This window comes from Sciurus carolinensis, chromosome X (genome assembly GCF_902686445.1).
Source record: "Sciurus carolinensis chromosome X, mSciCar1.2, whole genome shotgun sequence".
Taxonomy (NCBI): Eukaryota; Metazoa; Chordata; class Mammalia; order Rodentia; family Sciuridae; genus Sciurus; species Sciurus carolinensis.
Window position 1 is genome coordinate 14,209,962 of NC_062232.1, and position 27,364 is coordinate 14,237,325.

The 27,364-nt window shown below is 40.0% G+C and overlaps 1 protein-coding gene across 4 annotated transcripts in view; it reads right to left on the minus strand.

The window, feature by feature from the left end:
• Phka2 (phosphorylase kinase regulatory subunit alpha 2) overlaps nucleotides 1–27,364 on the minus strand; it is a 72,686-nt gene that overhangs the window by 35,945 nt on the left and 9,377 nt on the right. For all 4 annotated transcript variants that reach the window (XM_047536449.1, XM_047536451.1, XM_047536450.1 and 1 more), the window contains exons 2-10: nucleotides 17,572–17,730; nucleotides 14,233–14,280; nucleotides 12,682–12,850; nucleotides 10,065–10,147; nucleotides 7,666–7,746; nucleotides 6,325–6,423; nucleotides 4,223–4,369; nucleotides 2,150–2,203; nucleotides 1,206–1,328 (exon numbers count right to left, since the gene is read on the minus strand). In XM_047536449.1, the coding sequence (XP_047392405.1) occupies nucleotides 1,206–1,328; nucleotides 2,150–2,203; nucleotides 4,223–4,369; nucleotides 6,325–6,423; nucleotides 7,666–7,746; nucleotides 10,065–10,147; nucleotides 12,682–12,850; nucleotides 14,233–14,280; nucleotides 17,572–17,730 (963 nt within the window). The remainder of the gene's footprint in view (nucleotides 1–1,205; nucleotides 1,329–2,149; nucleotides 2,204–4,222; nucleotides 4,370–6,324; nucleotides 6,424–7,665; nucleotides 7,747–10,064; nucleotides 10,148–12,681; nucleotides 12,851–14,232; nucleotides 14,281–17,571; nucleotides 17,731–27,364) is intronic.

Below are 27,364 nucleotides of genomic sequence, written 5' to 3' on the forward strand. Positions count from 1 at the left end.
CTGCCTCTGCTAAGGTCCTTTGATAGGGAAGTGGGAGGTTAAATTCAGTGTGACCTGTGCTGCTGTAAGTGCCGTGGGGTGTGGAAAAGGGGTGCCCAAACCAGTTTTTAGGGTAAAAGAAGGCTTTCTGAAAAAGCCCACAATGAACTGAGTGAAGGAGTGGGGTCAGTTGCAGGCAGAAACTATGTCCTAGGTCTTTGAGAAGAGTGGCAAGTGAGCCTGGCCTGCTATAAGGACTGAGAAGGATTTCAGTGTATTGGTCACAAAACTCAAGGAAGGCAGTAAGCAGAAAGAAGTCAGGCTACAGTGGTGGAAACAGGACCCAAGAAAACACATAAAGAGCTTAGTTAGACTTCATTCCCAAAGAAATCAGAAAGCCATCCAAAGCTTTTAAGCAAGGCAGCAGCATAATCTAATTTGTCTTTTAATGAGATCACTCTGGTTTGGGTACAGAGAATAGAAGCAACAGGGAGTAAGGCTGGAGACTGGGAGGCCAGTTAGGCTGGTACATTAAATAAGAGCTAATGGTAGCAAAACTCGAGCTAAATTTGAGCAAATGACAGCAAAACCACCGGCTGATCTGGAAAGAACAGGAACAATAAAACCAGTCTGGGACAGACAGAAACCATGCTTACTAGTACCCACTAGTACCCATGTCTCTGTCTAGTGTCCTCCTTGAGTATGGGATGGCTGTTTAACTGATAGAATGTGATGAGAATAACATTCAGCCAGTTCCAGACCTATGGCTTAAGAAAGCTTGGCAGCCTATGCTTTTGCATTCTGCGGGAAAGGCAACCATCATTGTAAAAAGTCTAATGGCCTAGAGACTTCAATGCTGGGAGAAGCTCAAGCTAGCCATGTGGAGGAGAACAGCCCAGCTGAGTTCCTAGCATCATTTAACAACCAGGATCAATTCATCAGCAGCATGAGTGAGGGCATCTTAGAAGCAGATCCTTTAGGCCCATGGAACCATCCTAGCTGGAGGAGAAGCAGAGACAATCTGTTACTAATGGTCCTGGCAAATTGCAGAATCATGAGCAAATAAATGAGTTGTTTTAATTCACAAAGTGCTGGGAGATTGTTAAGCAACAACAGACAACTAGAACAATGACTTAAATTCTTGCATAACCTATGTTCTATTAATAATTAGCATGAAAGTAGGGTGAAAAGATTTATTATCAGCACAACACCTGGTATATTCTCACCTGAACAGCATCACCATTGAAGATTCCATCTAAGATGAAGTAAGTCCAGAACACAGGCCACTCACATTCAATGTTTTCAAAGAGCTTGAGTTCGGCAGGGTCATAATGCAGTCGGTTTGGGTCCTGGAATCAAATACATAAAACTTGTTTTCCTTTGATATTTGGGATTGAATCCAGTGTGCTTTACCACTGAGCTACATCCTCACTCTTTTAAAATAATCTAGAAGAAAAAATCTGAGACAAAGTCTCGCTAAATTGCTGAAGCTGGCCTTGAACTTGTGTTCCTTTTGTCTCAGCCTCCGGAATTGCTGAGACTACAGGCATGTGTCACCATGCCTAGCCACATACATAAAGTTTCTTAAAGATGATGTCAGATCATATACACATTACTATCATATCTCACTGGGTTTCCCTTGCTTGTCTGATTCAGTGTGGCTTTCAGGGTGGTATTATTAGGAGCCTACTATAATGGGGAGATGCTATTTTGGATAGTTTTCCATGATAAAATTTCAGAAAGTAAATCAGAAATATACACAAGACTCCTTGGTAGGCTATTACACTATAGCATCCTATCAAACCAATAAATAGCAATTTCCCTATCGCAATGCTTGGCAGACAATCTGTTTTATTTATATCATTATATTACTCACTGTGACAAAGAAACCCAAGGAAGAGGCCATGGATGGTCTTTAAAAAAAAAAAAAACTGTGTGAGCCACAGAACTGTTTGTCCTTGTCTATAAGCTGACTTTAAACTACAAGCTTGCTGTCCTCTTGATGGTCTTACTATTCTACTACCTAACTTCAGGCTTGCTGACTCCAAAATTAATTCTTCCCTTTCCAATATTTCAACATATAATTATAATCAATAGATGGAGAACAACATGCTGGCAAGTTAGATATGAAGCAGTTAAAGAACTGTAAGAAACAATATTTAAATACAACCTCTCTTGGGGTTTTATAACCATCTCGAAGGAAGCGACAGCATCCATAACGCCCCTAGTGAGGTAAAGAAATAAAATACATTTGATGAAATCACAAGAATTTCTTTGCCTTTTTATTTTAATTCAAGACAGTTCTTTACCCTCTTGCCCATGAATCTCTTACTAACAAAATGTGCCTCAAGTGCTCTCTGCTATTAGTATAAAGGCTTATTTTTTAAGTAGTAAGCAAAGTAAATTCAGGCTTGATCAGTACTTGGAAAGGAATGCTGAAATATTCCACTGGAGTACTGGGGCTGTGACAGTAATTACTAAAAGTTCAGTGAGTGACCATTCTTTCATTCTGATTACTGTGTCACACAAAGATGCAAAGGGAGAAGCTATTTGGAGAAGCCACCAAGGCAGTTAACTTGGATTGGCTAGTTCCTGCTTGAAAGATTGGGAAGCCATAATGACACTCCTCAGACCCCTTGCAGTTGGCTCTGCCATCAGATGTGGTCACAAGGTTTGGCAGGGAGGGAGGGAGGGCTTGCTACACTTAGGAGTGTGACTGCTGGTTTTCCTGCTGCAGGCTCCAGGCTTCCTCTCTAGCTTCCTGGGTGTCCAGAAAGCAGGGTAAGTGCAGCACTCTTCATCTGACCCCCCAATCCCTGGATGGCAGCTTTGGGTGCCCATTTTCCAGTTTCTCCAGCGTGTGGGGCCTTTGTAGCAGATCTGCTCTAGCACTGCTCCTGGAGGCCTGGAGCAGCGAGCTCCATGGGGTCCTGGGAGTTGTCCCAGGGGGTTCAGCCCAGAACCCACTCCTCTAGCAGGCACTTCATTCCCTGCATTAGCTCCCTTCCTGCTTCAAATATGTCACGAGATTCCTTTCTCTCCACTGAACCTGCCCACTATAGTTGCTTTCTTTTGGGAATAGGATTGGAGACCTTTTAATACCTTTGTTTCCATATTTTTCTGAATCTAAGTGGGAGAATCAACATGCAGATTTAAGCTTAAGAAACATATTCTTGGGTAATTTTACTGATAATTTCAGTTGGGTGAAGTATTTAATAACAGTCTCAGTTTAGAGTAATATGTCATAGTTACTGCATTTCTCTGCAGAACAGAACTTTTTTTTTTTTAAAACCTGAATTTAACTCTAGAATTGCCAAGTTCCCTGATATTGTGAGTCAAGTTTAAGGATATTGGGAGAGATGCATTTTTTTTTCTAGTGGTGACTCTAGAGCTTTTGAGAGATTCTCAAAAGAGTATGTCTGTTATGTCTAAAAGGTTAAGTAGCCCTGTTTTAGAAGTATGGTGGTGGTAGGAACTAGGGTTCCAAAGTGCTTGCTTGAGCTCAATTCACAACAGCTAAGCTATGGAACCAACCTAGGTGCCCTTCAACAGATGAATGGATGAAGAAAACGTGGTTTTTATACACAATGGAATATTACTCAGCCATAAAGAAGAATGAAATTATGGCATTTGCTGGTAAATAAGTGGAACTGGAGACTCTCATACTAAGTGAAATAAGCCAATTCCAAAAAACCAAAGGCTGAATGTTCTCTCTAATATATGGATGCTAACATACAATAAGGGACGGGGAGAGAAGTATAGGCAATCTCTGGATTAGACAAAGGGGGATGAAGGGAAGGGAGTGGGGGTAAGGGGGGATGAGAACAGGAAAGACACTAGAATAAAACGGACATAACTCTCCTATGTTCATATATGAATACACGACCAGTGTAACTCCATATCATGTACAACCACAAGAATGGGAAATTATACTCCATGAATGTATGATATGTCAAGATACATTCTACTGTCATGTATAATATAACTAAAAAGAACAAATAAAATAAAAAATACTAAAGACAAAAGTGCCTGCTTGAGTGCAAGTTCTACTACTTATGAAGAGAACTAAGGCACTTAATCACTCTGAGACTTTGTTTTCTTACCTGTAGACTCAGCTTTGGGTACTACATGAGTCCACTTAAATAAAACAAACCATTTACCTCACAAATGAGCTATTCCATGTCATCATGTGAAAGTGGTATTTAACACAGGGCAGAGGAGCACAAGTGTAACCAATGCCTACCTGGAGCTTAGAAATAATTTCATTTTTGGTCACATTCACAAGGTTCACATCTTCCACTGCAAAGGCCGGGAAAGAAATAATGGAAAGAAGTCCAGCGTCAATCTCTTTAGATGTCGATGCTCTTGGCAGCATGGAGAACAGAATAGACTAAATGAAAAACAAAAAGGTGGTTTAACCTGGAGAAGCACTTATAGACACAGTATCTAGAGACCATGACCTTAGCCCCAAGACAACATTCAAATGAGTTTGCCAATATGGAGTAGAGTTTTGTCCTACCAACATGGCACCTGCTGGCCAACTTGCCTGCCCAGCAAACACTTCCTGTTTCTTAGAGGACAAGTAGAGGGTTGGGGAGAGCGCAGTACAGCCTGGAGCCTGTAGTGGGAACTACTTGACTCCCTTCCTTCCATGCCTTCTGTTGAGTTAGCCAGGCTTCTAGGGCATGCTGGGGAGGAACACAGGGCTACCTGTGTCCACAGGTTAAGGTGTCCTGGCTATGAAAATTGCAATCAGAAGGTAGAATGGGACTAGTTGGACTGGGTGACCCAGAAATTGCTTAAAGAAGGAGTCAAATCCAGAAGATTTCATGAATGCTCAGGCAAAATGGTAAACAACAGAATGAGTCTGGTCCTAGAATCTTTCCAGTTACTTTGAGGCACTATAATATGATGTCAACTATAACATGGCTAGATTAGGTGCTGTCAACTTAGAAGATAGTTGAAATTACAAGGTAACATTGGGAAGCAAAAAGAACTAACGCTGAGATCTAACATATGCAGACACGGGCTAGATCTCTACAAACACAAGCTCCTTAAATCTGCCATGAGAAAAAGAATAAGGGTATTATGTTCAATTCACACATGAGAACTCTGAGACTGTGAGATACAGAAACTCATGCCCAATGGTACACAGCCAACAGGTGACTAAGCTAGGATTCTAACCCAGACCTTATTGGCTACAAAGTTCAGGCTTTTCCACTAGACTACACATCTATAAAAGAACACACCAATGTGTCTCCATTAAAGTATATCCTAGAAGTATCTGATTCCTAGTAGTCCTTAATGGGAGAAAAATGGAGTGAAGTGGAAGAGGGGGCAAAGATGGATGGAACCCTTCTGCTTCTTTGAAATAAAGCTTTATTTTCACTTTTTTTTTAACTTCTGGGAGTTGAAGTGAGGGCCTCATGCAGACAAGGCAAGCAGTCTACCACTGAGCCACATCCCCAGTCCCTAAAGCTTTATTTTCTATAGTCAATTGATCCCTGGACATGGTTCTTTAATTATGGTCATGAGTTACTTAATGACAAGGATACATTCTAAGGAAAACAAAATTAGATGATTTTGTCATTGTTTGAATAACACAGACCTTATTTATACAAACCTACTATACACATATAAATACACAGTGCATGACTGTAGTCAGTTCTCCCTAAGCTTTCTCTGTTCCAAACACAAACTCCCACCAAAAGTTCCCCATCTATAAGTCTTCATGTTTCTGACTCACTTTAGCCCTACCACACAGTGGGCCCTCACTGAGAGTTTGTGGATTGACTAGCAACTGATAATTTCCTGTCTGCTTAGTGGAGTCCTCCAGTCTATATCAAAGACTCCTTTTTCTGATCTATATTTCAGGAAAGTTCTATTAATTGCCATGTCTCTTGTCTCATTTCTCTTCCACTACTCATTCCGTCCCACCAAGTGAACTAGTCTTTACTAGTCAATTTGGGGGGCATTGTGAAATAAACCTGAGAAAACCATTTACATTCTCAAAATATATATAACAGATTTTGCCTTCAGCAAAAGAAGCCTGCTTTGATTGTTGACTCCATATATACAGCATTCATGTCTTATGTCTGCATAGTACTATATGGCTATAGTACTATGTTTGGACAAACTGTTTACGTTGATTACTCTGATCATTATAGTTATCTTTTGAGGCAGGAGGGGAGGGTCCCAGCATGCTTACTGTATGGATGAGGAAACTGAAGCTCAAAGAAGTCAAGTACCAGAAAGCTAGAAAGGTGGGGAATCTGAATAAGAGCTCAGGTCTTCTCCATGATTCTTCTTCACTACTTTATAGAGTGCAGGAGATTGAGCTGTTACCTGGCAGTGCTCAACCTCATCAGGCAGGACATGGATCACTGACTTGCGTCCTCCGTGGGCTCCAAAAAGGTCCAGTTCATCAATTGCCTCAAGTGCTGCCTACAAACACAGGTATAAATTACTTTTTTTTTCTAATACACACACACGGGCTGGAGTTGTAGCTCAGTGGTAGAGCGCTTGCCTAGCATGTGTGAGGTATTGGGTTCGATTCTGAGCACTGCATATAAATAAATGAGTAAAATAAAGGTCCATTGACATGTGAAAAAATATTAATACACACACATTCCAATATCTGAGAGTCCTTTTTCATAAGCAATCTAGCACACATGACCTTTTCCCAAAGGCCATGAAACACATTTTTAAAATCCAGCTAAGGAGTCCTCTGGTCATGTTCTATGCTCATTTGCAGTGGATCAGAGCTTACCTATATGTTGTTGCTCATTCAGAAACAAGAAAGAGAAAATAGGAAAACATTTCCTAAAATGAAATTAGCATTCTACCATAAACTGAAATGTTAACAAGTTCATATCATCACATGCAGTTGTGTGTTGGGGGGGACAAGATTAATGATTGGCTTCTCTTTCACCTATTTTAGTAGTTAACTTCTACCATTAGTACATCTGGCACTTCAGAAAGTTAATTCTTTTAGGCCTAAGTGTGTTTTCTTAACAAAGCATATTTATTGTTGCTTTTAAAATTCTGTCTCTGGAGCTTTCACTCTGTCCAAAAAAATCTACTTTGGTCTTGAGAAAGAGGGAGGGAAGGAGGCATGCTGAAATGTCTACAGCATGAGATTCAAATTGGTGGCCCACAGACAGAATCTGCCCAACAGGTGCACTTCATTTGGTTCCAAGAGTATTTTCTAAATGGGTTTGAATTGAAATACTTTTAGGGAAAGTTTCCCCTCTCCTCCCAATGTCTTCTGATATGATCAGTTTCATTTGTTATTGTCACTTGCCTGATCTTGTGGATTTGAACTTTGAGCTCGACCTACAAAGTGCTCATAATTTTCAACCTTCTCTATTAACCAGAAAGGAAGACTCGACATTATGCATGCAGCTTCTTAAAACAGGATCAAGAGCTTTGACCCATGGGTGATCACAATAGACAACAAGGATGGAGCACACTTATTTTTTTGCCACATGCAGATTTCAGCACAGGAAACCTACTTTCTTGACCTGTAATTCAATTGGCTGGGGTACATGTGCCTCTTGAATTTCACATACTTGTGGTGGACTTTTGAAAAATGTGCTAATCAGATTAAATTCAAACTCTTAATGAAGGACCCAAGCAAAGCAATGAAAACACCCAGAAGAAAGAACAAACAAGAGGAACTGTCACCTTGGCCATTCCCACAGAGCTTGCATTCAGTTCTGGAATGCCCTGATTAGTCTTATCACCACGCTCCCACATTCCATAATCCTGGGGGAGAAAAAAGTAGTCATCAGAGGGGGAGAGGGAGGTATATGAGACATGCTATGGAAAATGATTCCTTTATGTCACTGCAGGCACAATGAAACATGAGTGTGGCTTCTCAAAGGCTCCCAACTTCATGGCTTTATATACTCACACTCTGGTCCTCCTCAATTTCAGTTCATGTGACCTCTGTGCAAGATATTAGAAGAAATACTCAAGTGGAACAAAAGTACATGCCAAAGCACTCTCAAATTTCTTATTTCTAAAACGTATTAGTTTATATTAAAAAAAACCTCTTGATTTGTAGAGAGCAAAGTATTTTATTTACCTTAAGATCGAATAAAGTGCTGCCCTTCTATTTAGTCAATGCCTTTGAACTTATATTAAATTGTAAGATGGAATAAAGAAACTCTGAAGCATGGGTTATAATTAGTTGAAGCCAACAAACCCATTTAAAATAATTTAAGACTTATTTTTAGCATTACCTCTTGGGCAAAAACCTCAGCAAGTGACTGGAGCCAAGGTCAAAAGTGAGGCACAGATCACTGAACAGACACGGTGTTTAAAAAATAATTAATGTGAATTGGCTCAGAACACTCTGTCACACAGAGGACTTCATACTTGTGTACCTAATTTCAGTGATGCATACTTGGCATTTAAAGACCTAAGTACTGGATGCTCTTTTGAAATGCTACGGGCACTATTGAAAGATTATAATCCAACAAGAACAGGATCAATGCCAAACTGTAAGTATTTTTCGATCTCCAAAGAGGATTATCTGCAAAATATAAACACTGAAATTTGGACACACTAAAGCAACTTTAGACCCTGCCCTATGAGCAGGCCTTGTAGCTAGGCCTGGGCGCCTTTTCTTCACTATTCTTCTTGTCTGGGTCTCCCTTTGCTCCAACCCATTTTTACTTCAATTGCACAGCATGTGCTCATCCTCAAAGAATTCTTGGATCAGTTCACATCCCTCTCCCCAACTTCAGAGTCTAAAATGACAAATTATGTCTTCCTTAGTGGATATCATCCATCTTTCTTTCTGCATGGCCATACCTTCCTCGATCTGGCCTCTGCCTCCTTCATGCCCATACGTTGACCTTATTTTCTACTATTTTCCAATGTTAATTTTCACCCTAAGTCTGCTCCTTTACTCTGCACTCTCTTCCTGAAGCACACCTGCTCCCTGCCCCCCACTCAGTCTGTTCCTTCATCTGTGCTATTGACCACTCATGCTATTCCCACACCCAAATGCCCTTTCTCCTCCCTTCTGTGTATCTAAACACTGCTCATTGCGTAAGGTCCAACTAAAGGCCTATCTTTCCGCAAAAGTTTCTCAAGGTTCTTTAGACCAGGGTTCATCAACTCTGCTACTGATGACATTTTGACCAGATAATTGTGTCATAGGGGGCTGTCCTGAGCACTGTAGGATGTTTTGAAACATCCCTGGACTCCTCTACCCATTAGATGCCAGTGGCACCCTCTCCTCCAGGTGTGACTACCAAAAAATATCCTTAGACACTGTTCAGTGTTCCCAGTGAGAGGAAGATTGTCCTTTAATGGGAATCGCTGCTTTTGACCTAGGTACAGTGAACTACAGCCCTTGAACCAAATCTTGTCACCTATTTTTGTAAAGTTTATTTTGGACACAGTCATGCTTATTTGTGTACATATGTCTATGCTTCTTTCATGCTACAAAGGCAGAGCTGAGGAGCCACAACATAAGCTGCAGGGCTTACAAAGTCTGTCTTTTGCAGAAAAAGTGTGCTGACCATTCCTTAAGCCATGGTGACTTTTTTTTTTTTTTTTGAACCAACCTGCCTTTCCTTACTGCTGCAACTGCTCTGCACAGTTCAGTTGTGGTCTAGAAGTGCGTCAGGCTCCAACTTCGAAGCCAGACAGAACCTGGAGGACGTGGACTTTATAAATGTTTATGTCCCAGCTCAGGCCCCTCCACCTGTGGACCAGCTGGGGTGATCCCCATGGCACCCCAGCTTCCAATAAGGCACCAATGCTGCCACCTCTACAGCCTGACTCAGTCTGGCCTATACATATCCCATGGGACATTTTAGGGTCTTATTTAAGATAAACATAATGGATTCAGGCAAAGAATGTGGAGCATTCCAAGAAAGAAAGGAAAAAAAAAGCCCACAACTGTATCTCAGAAAAATGCACACTTTACATGTGGAAGTGGCACAATCTCACAGCTCTAGTCTTTTGCTTAGCCCCAAACAGTCTGTCTCTCAAAGAATTCTAGGTTTTTTTTTTTCTTTCTTAATCTGGCATACCTGAAAAAGGTAGCTACCAGCATTGATACTTACAGCAACTTTATATGCAGCTTCTATGTAAAAAACAAGATTCTGTATGAAGGCCACCTCATCAAGGGTGAAAATAATACGTAAGCCTAGTAAAGAAAAAAAATAATATTATGATGTTGTTGTGTTTTTTGTTTGTTTGTTTGTTTTTTGGTACTAAGGATTTAACCCAGGGGCACTTTCACACTGAGCTACATCGCCAGCCCTTTTTACTTTTTATTTTGAGACATGGTCTCTGTCACTAAGTTGCTTAGACCCTTGCTAAGTTACTGAGACTGGCCTTGAACTTGTGATCCTCCTGCCTCAGCCTCCCGAGTTGCTGGGATTACAGGCAAGTGCCATGATGCCTTGCTGAAGTTATGTTGTGAAGAGAGTGGCCGGTTACAAATTACATGTATCATACTATGAAACAAATCCTTGTACTCTCATTTTCATTTTTCTTATTATGGCATCAAAAATTAAGTCTGAGGTAAGTCATACAGTTAATCTCAGAAAGAGGAAGGAGGGAAGAGAGGGAGGGAGGAGTGAGAAGAGGGTAGGAAAGAAAGAAAGAAGGAAGGAAATAATGACTCCATTTGTGTGTATTTCTACTGAGGAGAAAGAATTGAAAGAGAAGGTATGGGCCCTCTGGTACAAGTTGGATTTGTTCAGAAAAGGTCACAACAAAGCAAGGATTGGAACCCAGAACAATCAGGTGCACTGTCCTTATCCTTGAGTGAGTCAAAGGAAAGGACGCAAACTTTTCCCCAATGGCAGGCAGATAAGGCAAGTAGAACCCCCAGAGGCCCTTCCTCCTCTGGGAAGCCCAGCTGTCAGGACCTGCTGGGGCAGCTGCCTTTCTCACCAGAATAGGCAGGGACCAAGAAAACTGGTTTTTGTTTAGCCCTTTAAATGTAGTCAATTATAGTAAATACACATATTTTTAAGTAGGAATTCTTTAAGCACATATGGATACCATAAGATGTGTGCTCTTATATCAATGAGAAGTTTAACTAGCAAGCTAGATTAAAGAACTAGTGACTGAAAACGAAATGGCAATACATATGAGTAGCCTTTGAATGACATCTTCAGAAGAAATAGAGATGGATTAAAGTTGATATTGCAACATTAGTTGTAATACCCAAACAAATAAGGGAATAATTTAATTATATTTAATGCTGATAAAGTTACTAAAATAATGTTTGTGAAGAGTTTGTAAGATTATGGGGGCAATTCTTTATGAAGTATAATGCTATAAATGGGCATTAAACTCTTTTTAGGTAATAAAATGACTATGTATATAATATGGCACTTAATATATAAAAATGCATAGAAAAAAGACGTGGAAGAGACATATCTAAATGAAAAATGGCAGTGTAATTTTTTCTTTGTATTTTGCCACATTTTCTGAAATATTTATAGTGAGCTCATATTAACTTCCATAACAAAAAAGTCCTTTTTATCAGTGTGTGCTTTATTCACAAAGCTATAACAATATTACTTGCTGATTTATGGGATTTTTTTTCAAGTTTCACACTTGCAGTCTGAAAAAACTGGGAGCCTCAGGCATGTCAGTTTACTGGACTGGAGATGAGGACTCTGAGACACAGCTGGTCCAACCTGGGAAGCATCCTTAGTGGATGCTCCTATGGGAGGGTGGCTGTTTAGTATATGAAAACCAGCTGCAGCCTGGAGCTCTGAGGCCTGGTGTCTCACCTGCCATAAAAGCCAGTGGCTCTGGCTCAAGAGGAACAACGTACACCATCAACAAGTTGCAGGCCTCCTCACAGCATAGGTGCTATAGGCTGTTCAGCCCACTCTGGGGACACCACAGAGTGGAGGGAATGCTGTTGTTCAAAAGTAACTTAGATAAAGGAGGATGTATCTTAGAAAAGGGTGATCAAGGTGGTGAGAGGGAGAGCTGAAGGCACAGGGTGCTAATCCTGGAAGAAAAACGTCTAAGAGCAGGCATGAGACTGTCTGCAGGCATTTGAACTGCCCTAGGTTGCTCCAGGAACTAGGAGAAGGACAGGATGGAAGCTGAGGGTTCCACAGCAACAAGCTAAGAGTTGGCTCAATAGCCCTCATTGGCAAGCGCCTGGGAAGAGGCAGACTGTCCTATCTGCAGGTCACAGACCAGGTCCCCACATTCCCTGCCCTATCATAAACACAACTGCATGTGTTATCATAGAGCATGCTTTTCCTTTGCATAAACTGCTTATTTAAAATACTGACTGCTATGGATTGAATGTGTCCCTTCAGCAATTCAGTGCTGCTGATCTACTGGTATTGAGGGAGAGCCTACAGATGATTAGGCCATGAGGGCTCCTTCTTCATGAGTGGGATTCAACTCTTAAAAACAAGCTTCACACAGCATTCAGTTCTCTTGTCCTTCTGCCTTCTGCCACGCGAGGACAGCATTCCTTCCCTTCAGAGGAAGCAGCCCTCACCAGACAACTGAACCCGTCAGTGCCTTGATCTTGGACTTCTCCGCTCTCAGAACCGTGAGAAAATTTCTCTGTGTTTTAAACTTCTGAGTCTCAGGTATTCTGTTGTAGTAGCAAAACAGACCAACATTACCCCCTCCTCCTCTCTTTCTGGATTGTCACTTTCTGAATAATGGGCTTAAATGGCCCTGACTCACCTGAGGCAGTCATCTGGGACAGGAACAGGAGGAAGAGGGAAGTGGCATCCACCTGGAGGTGACCCCACTGGTCATCACCCACCACGGTACTGCAGGTGGCGGTGTTGTACTTGGCGTGCAGGCTGTCTTTGGTACTCTGAGTGTGTTTGAACTTCTCCACTTTGTCCACCTAAGGGAGAAGGCAAGCTGGCTCCACATAACTACACAGGTTCATGGCTGGCAAAGGTCACACAGGACCAATCAGCTGGAGTTAAGCCTCTTATCTGCTACCTCTGGAAGCCAGAGGGGTGGGAGGCAGCTGTTAGTGTGCAGTACACATAGGGACTGTGCTGGGGACTCTTCCAGTCCATTCATGGGAAACTTTCCAGCCCAAGGGGTTATAACAATTTCTGCAGAGATCAGGGTTGCACCAAAGGATTCCTTGCCTACAGAATCCCAGCTGTGGCACACAGTAGGTACTCAAGGAGGCAGAAAGGGAAAGAAGAACTGTTTAAAATTTCAACTTCGTGTTTCCTAATGTCTTTGAACATACTGACTGAGGACTGGGGACTGGATTACATTTATCTTTGAATCTGTGCAGATTCTAGCATAATGTTCTGTATAAAGTACATGCTCAACCAATTGTTTCATTTACTCCTCACTTAAAATACCAGAAAATAGTAATGCTAAGTTTTAAAAACTCAAACACTTCATCTCAAATAAAAGCATATCCTTTACAAACTTGATAGAATAAACAAGAGCACATAGCTTTCTAACAGTTTTGTTTTTTCTCTCCTGCACTGGGGATTGAACCAAGGGGTGCTCTATCAGTGAGCCACATTCAGATCTTTTTATTTTTATTTTTTTATTTTGAGACAGGGTCTTACTAAGTTGCTGAGGCTGGCTTTGAACTTGTGATCCTCCTGCTTCAGCTTCCCGAGTAGCTGGGATCACAGGCATGCATCACCATACCCAGTTTAGGAGTGGCTTCTTAAAAAATATATTTTTGACCTTTAGTATTTTGGGATTGGCTTATTTCACTTAGCATGATAATGGGGGTGGGGGGTAGGGAGTGAGAGAAGAATGGAGGAACTTTAGATTATGTAGAAGAAAATGAGGGGGCATATGAAAAATGGTGGACTGAGACAGACATCATTACCCTGTGTACATGTATGATTACATGAATGGTATGAATCTACATCATGTACAACCACAGAAATGAAATGATGCACCCGATTTGTGTATAATGCATCAAAATGCAGTCTGTAAAAAATAAAAAAAAGTAAAAAATATATATATTTTCTTAATTTTCTGAAATGAATGTTCTCCTTTTAAACATGTAATTATTTAGAAGAGATTCTCAGAAACATGTTCTGTGAGACCATGGTTTTGCAGTATAATAAAATTATTGAAGATAATTTTAAAAAGAGAAAATAAGAGAAATATTTTAAATTTCTCTTCCTCTTGAGAAGAAAAGTTCAAAGCACACCAAGTAAGTTAATTGTCACAATTAAAAATGACACAAAATGCCTACTCAGATGCTTTGCGAGCACATCTGCACATCCCACCTACCTGTCTCATCATGCACTGGAGTAGACCTCGCATTAGCTTCACCACGTTCTGTGGAAATAAAAGTGTTGTCAGTAACCAGGCCTGACTTCCTTGCTTCTGGAAAACCACCTCCTTGCCTCCCATGTGGCTGGTTAGCCAGTGCTGCCCAGCGACTTCCCTGAAAAGGCATACACGCATATGAGTATTCCGACTGGTCACATTACTGCCATTTCTCTATCACAAAGAAAAAATAATTCTGACAAAGTGACCTATCTCAAATAAAAGGGTTGGATCAGATGGAATCTTCCAGCTGTTCAATTCAGTGACACTTCAATGACATTTTAGAAACTGAATTTTTATAACTCTGGTGCCTGGGAGTTTTATGTCACATTTCTCAGTAATTTATTTTTGTTATATTACAGATAAATTAAGTCTACCATGCCTGTCCAAAAATAATGATATTTCGCCAAAAGAACCATTTGTGACACCATTACTGGACTATTGAGTAAAGTTCTTATAAAATTTGAGTGGTAGCCAATGTTTCTTAATGATGTATTGCAACCAATTGCGATTATCATCATTATAAATAATAATAGTAATGATACGTTAATCAATTAGATACTACATCCAGGCATTGTTTAAAACACTTTATTTAGATTATCTTGAATTCTTGCCCCAGCCTTATGAGGTGGGTAGCATTATTACCCCACTTTGTAGAAGAGGGGCCTGAGGTCAAGAGAGCTGATGTAATATTGTTCAAGTCTTCCAGCTGGCAAGGGGTAAGAGCAAGGACAGAGCTCAGGCATTCAGAAGCCAGAGTTTGAGCTCTTATCCAGTACATTATGCTGCCTCCCATCTTCTCCACAATTCAGCCCATTTAAAGACTAGTCTGTTCAATCCCCAGTACTAAAAAAAAAGACTAGTCTGAACATGGTCTGCTAAGAACACTATACAACTACTTCATGAGTGGCTGGGCAGCGGGTATTTTGTAGGCCAAAGTAGCCTAAAGGAAAGGTGTTTTCCACTTAGGGGCATGAAAATATCCTCTCTTACAGAACATATATGATTTGTAGGAGGAAGATATAGTGAAAGGGTCCAAAAGTTAATTGTCAATAAACTTCTGCCTCTAAATCCTAGGATTCTAGAATATAATCTTAATTTGTATTGTGAACTCTATTGAGGCATAAAATGTTATCTTATAATTATGAGGTAAATTTAGCAGTATCATAACTAACATTTCCTACAGTGTATATAGCATAAACATTTGTCAACTGACTCTCCCACCCCCATAAAGAAAAGTTATTTTCCATTAGGCAGAGGCACAGTGGTTCCCAACTGGGAGTGATAACTGCCATCTCCCAGGAAGTAGGAAAGTATCTAGAAATGTGAGGCAGAGGTATTTTAATCATCATGACAAAGGTGGGGGATACTGGCATTTAGTGAGTAGGGACCAGAGTCCCTAAATGTCCCACAATGCATGAGACACTCACACAATGAACCCAAAATGCAGTAGTGTCCCTGTTGAGTATCACTGGAAGATCACTGTGTTCTTTTCTATAATCAAGGGAGATGTCATTAACCACATTCATCAAATAGTAAAAGACTTGAACTGTTTGTGTCTTTCTATTGTTAGTCAAGGAGCAACAAATCCAGTAAACCTTAACCCAGTCCAGGTAGGAGAGGGAGAGAAAGTGTGTGTGTGTTTTTGTGTATGGGGCGAGGGGGATGGAGGGAGGGAGGAGAAGGGAAGAGAGGAGGGGGGATTGGATACTGCTTTAATTTGGTTTTGTCTCAAAGGGTGACAGGAGATTTGTAAGACATTCACATCAAATTGTTCTATTAATAAATGAATGATTCACTTATGTAAATCTCATCCTTCTTTTTGGAGGACCATTCAAGATTGCGGTATCCAAATTTTAAAACTTGCCTTACCCCCAAAATTGAGTGATTTCATCACCTTACACTCAGCATGTCTGACCAAATATAAGCCTTGATCCCATGGATAAGCTTCCTTTCTTAGTTTCCCCAGGGCTCTCAAAGCTTCCCTCATGCTGCCTGCCACTCGTGTCCACTTTGGTTGCTATAAATAAGCACCCACTGGGCTGGAAGAATTCTTTCCAGACCTGACAATCCACTGGCTGTGAGGGTCATCCAGAAATGTATGAATCAAAGACAAATCCTAGGGCTGGGGATGCAGCTCAGTGGTATAGTGTGTGCTTAGCATGTACAAGGGTTCAACTCCCATGTACATGTACAAAAGTATCTTTATAAAGATAAATTCTACCAAGCGTGGTGGCGCATACCTGTAAACCCAGTGGCTTTGGGAAGCTGAAGCAGGAGGATTGCAAGTTCAAAACCAGCCTCAGTAACTTCGCGAGGCACTAAGTACCTCAGTGAGAACCTGTCTCTAAATAAAATACAAATAGGGCTGGGGATGTGGCTCAGTGGCCAAGTGTCCCTGAGCCGTTCAATCCTGGGTATCCAAAAAAAAAAAAAAAAAAAAAAAAAACCAACACAAAAATAAAGAAATAAAGAAATAAATCCCAAAGGCTCTCATGCTTAAAGAATTACACTTTTATATTTCAATGCTCCTTACCTCAATGTTATCAAAATATTTGGAAAATACCTCATATGCTCAAGGACAGAATATTTTCTTCCAAACTCCCTGATGGTAAATCTTTGCTTTGGTGAGTATTTTGGGTTCTGATTTTGCAGAACAAAAAAAGGACTTCATTGTGCGTATGGTGAATAATAGGCACAAAAATTGTACAATACCAATTTGGTGTGAAAATAAAGGTGACCATGAATAAATAACTGCTTTCCTGGAGTGACTCGAACTAGAAAGTTAATTTTAAGGTTTAAGGGAAGTTTCAAAAATGTTTTAAACAGTGGCAATAATGTTTGGATAAATATTTTTTCAATGTGGCTACCCTGAAGAATATACACTTTGGAATGTACACATTCCATGTACAGCTCTGATGTGCTGACTTTTTAGAAACAATCACATTTAGTTTATAATGATGTCTTATATATAAATATGTATAAAATTGATAAAATGTGTGAGAGACATATAACTAGTTAGGCAAATCAACACTCTGGGGTTAGAAATTTGAATGCTTTCATTTCCTATCTGGTGTGATTTTTGATGTTGTCATTATTTTATGGAGAGGAAAAAAATATCTCAAACAGAAAGACAAATGTGAGGTAGAGACCATCTAAATGCCTCTCCAAAATACTGTATAGCAGAAATGGAAGAGAGACCTACACAACTGTTCTGCACACACAGCTAATTCCTCCTTGGTTTTCTAGTTCAAGTAAAAGATGCTGAACAGTCAAGAGATGACTGTCAGTCACCATTACCTGTTCCAACTCATAGGCCTTGGCCTTGTCCTCATCGCGGTCGGCATTCTTGCGGTAGGCCATGCCCAGTCCCCACACAGCCAGGATGCTGTAGATGTTGTCCCGCACCCAGGCATCCTTCTGCTCATGGCTGGCTGACAGCAGCCCTGTGACAGGATTCTATTAAAGAAAAGACACAGAATGACTGCAACTCCCTTCACATAGCTCCCAGGTAACAAATGCTCACCCAGGAAAACACACAAGGACAGGGACGAGGAATAGAGAGACAAGAGTACCAGTTCCTGCTCCGTCAGTAAAAGTGTGATCTTGGGTGTTAAGTTGGATCACTTCTCTGTGCCTCAGTTTCCTCACCCGTATAACCAGGTGATGAGACTAGAAAATGTCTAAGGAATCTTCTAACTCTTATATTCTTTTTTCATTTTCAGATCAGACCACACTGTTGTGAGTGACAAAACAGAAGAAAGAACAAACAGAAAAAGCCTGCAAGGCTTTATGAATCTGTGCATTGTGTGCTTTAGGTCTTCTCTGGCCTTCAGCCTTTCATATTGGTTGGTAAAGAACTGAAGTTGGGAGCAAGAGACCTGGATGCAGGGCCCCACTCCACTTCCTAGCTATGTGTTCCAGGGAAGTCACATTTCCCCTCTGGATCTTAGCTGTCTTGCCTGCAATTCAGACACTTCATGGGCCTAAAGAAAGGGTGCTAAGCAGGAGGAATATGTGGGAGTTCTATATAGCTGTGATGTCACTGTTATTTAAAAAGGCAGGGGAGTCACTAAAAAAACAGACCTTCATATAAAAAAATTGCACAAAAATGTTCATAGCAGCATTATTCATAAACATCAAAAAGTGGGGCTGGGAAGTGAAAACAAGCCAAATACCCATCAACTGATGAATGGATAAACAAAATGTAGTCTCTACAATGAAGTATTTGTCAGCAAAAAGGAATTACTAATACATGCTGCAACACAGATGAACCTTGAAAACATAATGCTAAGTGAAGGAAGCCAGTCACAAAAGGTTACTTATTGAGTGATTCCATTTATATGAAAAGTCCAGAATACACAAATCTATACAGGTAGAAAGTTCATTGGTGGCCTAGAGCTGGAGTGGAGGTGAAGTGGGGGAATGAGTGGCTGCTAATAGGCTTTTTCCTTTTCTTTTAAGAGGTGATGAAAATTCTCTAAAATTGATCATGGTGATGGATGCTTAATTCTGTGAATACACTACAAATCATTCAATTGTACCTTTGAAACAGGTTAACTGTGTGGTAAGTAAATTGTATCTCAATAAAGTTATTATTTTTTAAGCACCAGTCCTAATAAACTCTGAGCCCAGAAATACAATGCATAAGATAGAAAATGAGTCACATAAAGTCTCTGTTGGCTTTTCCCAAAAACATATAAAGAAATATGTATCTATTAAAATGCATCATAACAATCAGAAACCTGCCAGCTTAAAAAAAAATTAATCAGGCTGCGGTGTAGTTCAGGAGTAGGATACCTTCCTGACATGCATGAAGTCCTAGGTTCTATCCCCAGCACCATAGAACAAAACAAAAACAACAAAAAAAATTATTCAATAGGGGACTGTATTATTTACAAGATGTCTCATGAAAAACTGTTGGGTACTTTTAAAGTGACAGTGCCAAGATTATTGAATTTTAAAAAAAAGGTATCATTTCACATGGTCCCACCTATTAAATATGTGAATTTCTCCTTTTATGAATCTATGCTTTCTACAAAAATATCTAAAACTGAACTGATACTACCCTCAGGGGCAATAGCATTCTGTGTATTGACATAGTTATCTAGCCAATAACTATGAATCAATGATATTAAAGCCAATCAGAACTGAAGTCTAGGATGGCTGAAAGTACAAGTCTTATTCCAATAGTAGATTACTGATTCTTTTTTTTTAAAATCACTGTTCACCAACAATAGATAACATATGTATCTTTATCTGTTCTGACACCTATTGGGTCAGCCTGGGACAGGAAATCATTAGGAGATCCACAGGAAGAACTCAACCCCCTCCAGTGTCTCCACCAACCATGAGTCCACTGAGACAAACAACCTTCAGATGACACAGCAGTGACCGTTTACATATAGTGCCAAGTGTGGTTTGGATTATGAAATGTCACCGTCCTATTAACTGAAAGTCTTCTCTTTTATTCTTTAGTTTGGGCTTAACTGTTGGAGTGGATTACTTCATTCCCACTCAAGACTAAACTGTCTATCTTCCCTCATTCAATTACTGAGAAGCAGTCTGGGTGTTTCAGGGGATCCCCACATTCAAAACTATGCATACAAAAGTCATGTAAAAGTGGGGCATTATTGCACTCAGCAAAATAAGTATTTACGAGTTGCTTCTCTCTTTAAATCTATAAAACATGATGCATTATGTTGCAAGAAGATATGGGTGGTTCTATTTTGATGTGATTCATAAAAACTGAAATGGCCAAAGACTTGCAGATACTCTGTCACTCCCAGTCTGCTGTCCCTTTCAATAAAGAGAACTCAATGGTTTTGTCTTTGCATCCCTCCCTTACTTGGAGATGGGTTGTGCTGCATCACTTGAACTCTCGCTGATTCTTGTGAACCACCCAAACAGGTCCATGGCGTTAGAGCTCTGGGGTCTTTGGTTTCCATTAGACATGTCAATGGAGGGGGAAACAAAAGGCTGAACTCTGGCAAATGCAGACCACAGGAAGAAGGTGGGGAGATTTGTCCAGTCAAAGTGTATGGTTTCAGATATGATCATATTCACCACCTGCTGCTTTCTGATCTTTAAAAGTATTATTTAGTTATATCTGTTAAAATATTATTTTTAAATATAACACTGTAGAACTGTGTAACTATAATAATATAGATGAATCTTTTTCAGTTTTTTTTCCTGCTCTTTTTTGCTTGCCCTCCTCCCTTTACATCAGCAATCCCATAAACACTGTTCATGTAACAACCTTGTATATATTTCTCCATCTGTTTCTCTATGCTGTGAAAATCAGATATTATATATTAAATCAGATATTTAAATTATATATATACATGCACATGCTTATGTACAAACTTCTCTATGTGCAAGGGTTTTTGTGTTTTTTTGTGGAGGGGGGTGTCACTGTTTTTAATGAATGGGATCTTAGGATTACTGCTTATCTGGCATTTCTCATTCAACAGAACCTTATGAGACCCCTTAAGCCCTCTGGTCTAACTCAAACTCATCAGCTTTATAGGCTCCATAATATTCCATGTGGATGCACATAATAATGCATCCAGTCATCTACCCTTGTGATGGGTATTCATTTATTTTCCAGAGTTTTAATTTATTTTTTGCCACTACAAAAACACTGCAATAAATGTCATTATAACATAAGCTCTTTTCAACAGTGCTTTAATTTGTATGAAATTGAATCCCAAAAATGGGGATCGCTAGGTTCACAGGCTATATGCATATGCACTTCCAGTTTTAATATATATCCCTGATCCTTGTCAGGAAGTTATCAGTATTTAAAATTTTTATCAGTCTGATGGGTGTAAAATGACAAATCATAATTGCTTTTTTTTAAATTGTTTCCCTAACTGCCAGTGAATTTTTTGGGGAGGAGGGCACTGGATTTTCTGTTCTGTGAGCTAATTTTTCATTTTTTTTTAAAATCAGGTATACTATTTCACCATTTCTATCTACAAAGAATGACAACCTTCCAAGTATCATGTTTAAGAGCACAAGCTTTGGAATCGAACTGTTCAAAGCTCTACCACAACACAATTGAGACCTTGTCAAATGACTTTAGCATTCCCATCTGTAAAATGAGGATTTATACCATAGGGTGGTTTGTGAAGATTAAATGAGTTAGTGTGTATCAAGCATTTTGGACTGTGTCTGATACACACATAAGTGATCAATAACTGCAAGTTATATCTAATATTATTGATTATTTGAACAGCTTTCATTATACTATTTCTTTCTTGCATAATTATAATAATTTCAGGAAATCAGATGAAGATACATGGCTAGGGGAAGACTCTGAAAGGAAGTCCAAATTCATTTTTATTAGGAAAAACTAAGTCTGGGTGCCCTCTTTCATCTTTACCATAAATTTGGCCAGTGGTGATATTTTACCCCACTGATATTTTTGAAACAAAATTCCTGGCAACTCTGCACCCTCTCCCCACCCAGCTCTTGCTTTTCCTCTTCAAGTTTAGCCCTGATTTGTGTTCACTCATATAAATCTTCTGTTTTGCTTTACTAAACTCACTGCACTTTGCCTAAAAAAAAAAGACTAAAAATCAGTGGCAAATTTTGTAAGAGTATCTACTCTTTCAATCAATGACTGTTCCTGAGGTGACCAGGTGTGGGGTCATGGAGGAGGAGGATGGGGCAGATCTCAAGGAATGGCAACTACAAGGATATCTAAGATAATAAAGAGCAGGTATCACAATACAGTCTTAGTGGAGATAGCATAGCCCTGCACTGAGACTCAGAGCCCTGCTGCAGACTGACCTGACAATGATGGCCTTAAACTCTAGAAGCAGCTGAGACAGATGAGCCTCCTACAGATTGTGTTTCATTGAGGATAAGGGCCAACAGCTGTGTGGAGTGTCCTTTGACTCGAGTCATTTATTTGCCTCTCTTTCCTTCTCTATCTCTTCTCAGTTTCTAATCTAGGGAAAGTGCCCATATTGGCCCCTGTCTGTGAGAACAAAAAGCAGGGCCTGAAAGCCTAGAATGGATTGGGTCCAGGTTTTGGCCTCTGTGCCCTGGTAACAAATAACACTAAAATCTCAGTGGCTTTTTACAAGAAATGTTTATTTCTCATCCAAGCCTGTGTGCATATCTGGTCAGTTGTGATTTTGCTCTGTGTTATTATCCCTCTAGCAACCAGGCTACAGGACGAGCCTGTTTCTAAAACACTGCTCACCTCGTAGCAGAGGGAAAGAAAGACAGCTAACTAAGAGAGGAGTTTGCCATGAAGACATAATAATCCTAAATGTGTATGAATCTAACAAGAGATAAAAGAATAGAACATAGATGGATGAAACAGAACTGAGTCCAGAAACAGATTTATACAAATATGGTAAACTAATTCTTAACAAAGTTCTGAAGACAATCCAAGGGAGAGACAAAAGCCTTTTTAACAGATAGTGTCGGGATAACTGGACATACATACACAAGAAAATAAACCTGATTATATTCCACACTTGTAGACTAGTGTGCAGAATATTTAACCATACTGAATCTTCTGATCCATGAACATATCTTTCTGGTACAACCTAAAGCATTATTCCTATGCCGTAAGCTTTCTATGGGTAAAATCTTTTCTTCTCTTTGTTTATCACTCTAATCTAAGTCCTGGCCTACTTAAGTATTGAATAAATAAATGAACAAATGTATAATAAAGGTTACATTTTTTTCTGATTTATAGCATAAAATACCTTTTCAAAAATACTTAAAAGGGCATATATATGTATTATTCATAGCTCATAGAAATAATTTGCCATGTAGGAAAGCTTGTTTTATTATTCTTCTTCTGTTCAGTCTTTTTCCGGGAAACCCTGAAGAAGCAAATCAGATATGCACAGCATGAACCTTGGAAATGATTCAAGGCAAAGTCTTATTTCTGCTTTAAAAGTAGAAAATTGGGGGATGGGGATGTAGCTCCATTATACAGTGCTTGCCTGGTATATGTGAGACCCTGAGTTCAATTTCCAGCACTGCAAATAATAATAATAAATAAATGAGAAAAATGGGGAAAACAGTGGAGCTGCTTCAAACAGGAAATGGTTTATTTCTCAACTCAGAGATAGATGAAATAGAAAACAGAAACCTCACAGGACAGAGGTGAAAGTTAAGGAGACAAAATTAGGGCAACAAATTTCAGTGGGTGTGGGGGTACAGTGGTAGAGGATGACTAGAGAAGACCAGTACATAACCCCCTAGGGTGGTGTATGCATACTTTAAAAACACATATTCAACATTATAATTTTCTACTTGTAAAATGAAAACAAAGAGCTCAAGTCTTCATTATACAAGCTTGAGAAACAATCTTACACAATTTTCTTGGCTGGTGGCAATTCAAAGATGATTGTCAAAGAGTTTAACAACAGTAGATAGCAGAGATGCTCAAATGGTGACATGCTCTGCTCCTAGGAGGGTATGTGCAAGTGGGGCAGGGCTGGGTCAGGGCTGTGGTGTGGATGCTGAGCCAATACTGGAGCAGCAGAAAACATAGGAACTGGAATGACAGAAACAAACTAGAAGGAATTCAACAAGGATTTATTTATTGGGCTCACATGTTTAATAAATGTTTGCTGAACTAATTTTATTAGCCATCACTCCCACACTTGAGTTGACTCAGCTCCCTCTATACACGCACCCCACCCCTGGGACCTTAACCAGTTTTTACACAGAGCCTCTTTTTTCCAACCCCCTACCCCAGCCCAAAAGTCACCCTGTGACCCAGCTGCAGCCTGTTCAAACACTTAAGTATAAGAAAATTCAATTGTATAACAGTGACTGAAATTTTTAATAGCGACCTACCACCAATAGTGCAAGTAGCACATATCACAGAGCAAAGGTTGTGTTAATAGAAGTAGAGGGGCCATGGGCGTAGGGCGGTGATGGAGGACTTGCTTAGCATGCGTGAGGTCCCAAGTTGGATCTCTAGCACCGCAAAAAAAAAAAAAAAAAAAAAAAAAAGAGTGAAGTTTTCAGAACAAGAAGGGGTGGGAAGCCCCAATGAACTGCCAACCTGGCAGGGCAAATGTGGTGTAATTTGTCAAAGTTAAACACCATGTTTTCAAAGGGACATTTACATATATGCTGGGTACAGTGACACACGTCTGTAAGCCCAGCAACTCTGGAGACTGAGGCAAAGGATTCAAAGTTCAGGGGTAGCCTCAGCAACTTAGCAAGGCCCTGAGCAACTTGGTGAGACCCTGTGTCAAAACAAAATAATTTTATAAAGGGCTGAGGATGTGGCCCAGTGGTAAAGCACCCCTGGGTTCATTCACCACTTAAGCATACCCAAAGGAGGGTAATGAAGAGGCTCAAAGTCACATCTCATGGGAAGATGGATGTTTAGAGAAGGTTTAGGGGAGGGCCAATTAGCCACCTCAAAGAGATGAAAGGTTATCCTCCAAAAGAGGGATTTGATTTTTTCTGCTACTGATCTCTTTAGATCTCAACTCGTAAGAACTTCATGACATTTAGGACCATCCAAAGAGAACGGACAGGGTTGTGGATGATGTGGGCTCTGTCTCTGGTATTCTCTGGGCAGAAAGATCCTGAGATCCATCTCACATGGGAGGCATAGTGGATAATGGTTAAGGGCATGGACCCAGCTCTGAGGAAGGCACCTCTAGGTTCAAATCTCTGCTCTGTCACTTGATGGCTATGTGATGTGCAAATTATTTAATTTTTCAATTTCCCTATTAAAAGAAGAATTCAAAGGTGATGGAGAATATGTATCTATTTAGACCCTTCACTGCACACCCCTTCATGGAAATGTTACCTCTGCCTGTCCAGCACCTATTCACCTGTTTTCTGGTAACTGCCTATAATTTTCCCTGCTCTGACTCTGTGTGGTTCTGGTGGGATTAGCCCATCACTGCCTATGCCTTGGCCCTGACCCCACCTGCAGAGAAGGATATGCAATTCAAGCCTAGCTAAGTTTGGGGATGGGCATACAATCCAAGCTAGACCAATTGACAGCCACTCAGTTGGGGTTTGTTCTGGAGCCACTAGAGACAAAGCTTGCTTTCTGAAAAGGCCACCACTCTGAAAGACTATAACCTGAACCTGTCAAGGTGCCACCTCTGTCACCACATAGGATGAGCCTGCTAGAGAATAAAGCCTACTCAAAGTCAGAGCCAAACAATGTAAAGAGACATAGTTTATCATTTGAGCTTCTGAATCCAGCCATTCCTGAGTCTAGAAAAATCTCAGACTTTTCAGGTGAGAAAGAAATTCTCTTTTGTGCTTAAAGGATATTTGAAGTGAGTTTCTGTCATTCGCAACTAAAAGAATCCTGACGAATATAACAATGAATGCTTATACATGGTGAACTAGATACCATAAAGACATTTACTTCATACTATTAATGTTGAGGCAAGATTGTCTCAACGATGCAAGGTGATGTAACTGCCTCAATGTCAATGCAAGGCAACTTGAAGGCAAAATATATAAATGCTTGATGGTAGCACCAAAGTATTTAACAGTTTTTAATTCAGTATATAGGGGTCTGAGATTAATGTTGTTATCTATGCAACCAGATATGGCACAGAGACTGCAAATTCCCTTTCTCAAACTTCTATCCCATGAGAAAATTGAAATAGCTCCTTACTGTTCTCCCTGACTCTACTACCAGTTCCTTCCAATCCAACCTCCACAAAGGTGGTCATAGAAAGATCTACAATCTTAAGACTTTACTGTCTGTTTTTATTAGCTTTTTTGTCACTGTGACCAAACACCCAACAAGAACAAACTATAGGAAGAAAAGTTTATTTGGAGCTCGGTTTCAGAGATCTCAGTCCATAGATGGCTGATTCCATTGCTCTGGGCCCAGTGTGAGACAGCACATCATGGGGGAAGGGTCCAGCAAAAGAAAACTGCTCAGCTCATGGTAGGGTAGGGAAACAGAAAGAGAGAGAAGGGACCACAGGGAAGATGTCCAGGGCACATCCCCAGTGACCCACCTCTTCCAGCTATACCCCATCTGCCTATAGTTACCCTAGTCAGACCTTTGAAACTAGGATGCACTAATTAGGTTTCAGTTCTCACAATCCAATAATTTTACCTCCAAACATTCTTGCATTAACACAGGAGCTTTTGGGGGACACCTCATATCCAAACCATAGCACTGTTGTCAGTATTCTCTAATGCCTATCAGATAGAATCTAAATCACTTGAATGGTCTTCTGAGGCTCTGTGCTGGCTCTTCTTCTCATATCCAGCCTAATCACCCAACACTTCCTCCTTAGCTCCCCAGAAAATCCAGCATTAGTGTTTCTTGTACTTTTGGGCCTATACACATGCTCATGCTCCCTCCTCTATGAAGCCTTCCACAGGCCCCCAGACCACCAATTCCATGTCCTAAGCTGCAGGGCACAGAGTTCAGAGGCCTCAGATCAACCCTAACCCTTGTCCCCACTACTCTGAATTAAGAATCACTAAGTGTATGTCATCACCTTGTTTAGTTCCAAGGGAGGAAAGTACAGTTTAATTATCCAAATAAAACACTCAGAAGAGGCTAGGATAAATGTTGAAAATATATGATTACTTACCACCACCACCCATGTTGGTAAAGTGAAAAACAGAAGGTGAAAAATCCTATTATGAAAACTCCAAAGACTGTTTAAATTCACTTATTGTGCTAGAATTTTATTCTAGCAATAACATTTTAAAATATTAAAGTGGAGTGGGGAAGGGTAATGTTTTGAATGTAAGGTAAATGTTAAAGTAGGAATTATAATAGTATTTAAAATGATTGCATATATTGATGAAGTAGCACATAACAGAATGGTCTATTTCTAAATGTATTTTTAAATGAATGCCCAGAAATAATATAGATTGTCCAGATTATCTCTGATTTTTGTGTGTTTGTGACCTTTCACATGACAGAAATAAATATACATTGATTAAAATTTTTTTAAAAAGTAAAAATTCATCAGTATTGGGATCAGTTAATGGTATATTCATGTAATATGATATAGCAGTCCAAAATACTGAAGCAGAGTTGTATATGCTAATATGAAATGCTTTAAAAGGTATACTGTTAAATGAAAAACAAGATCATCGT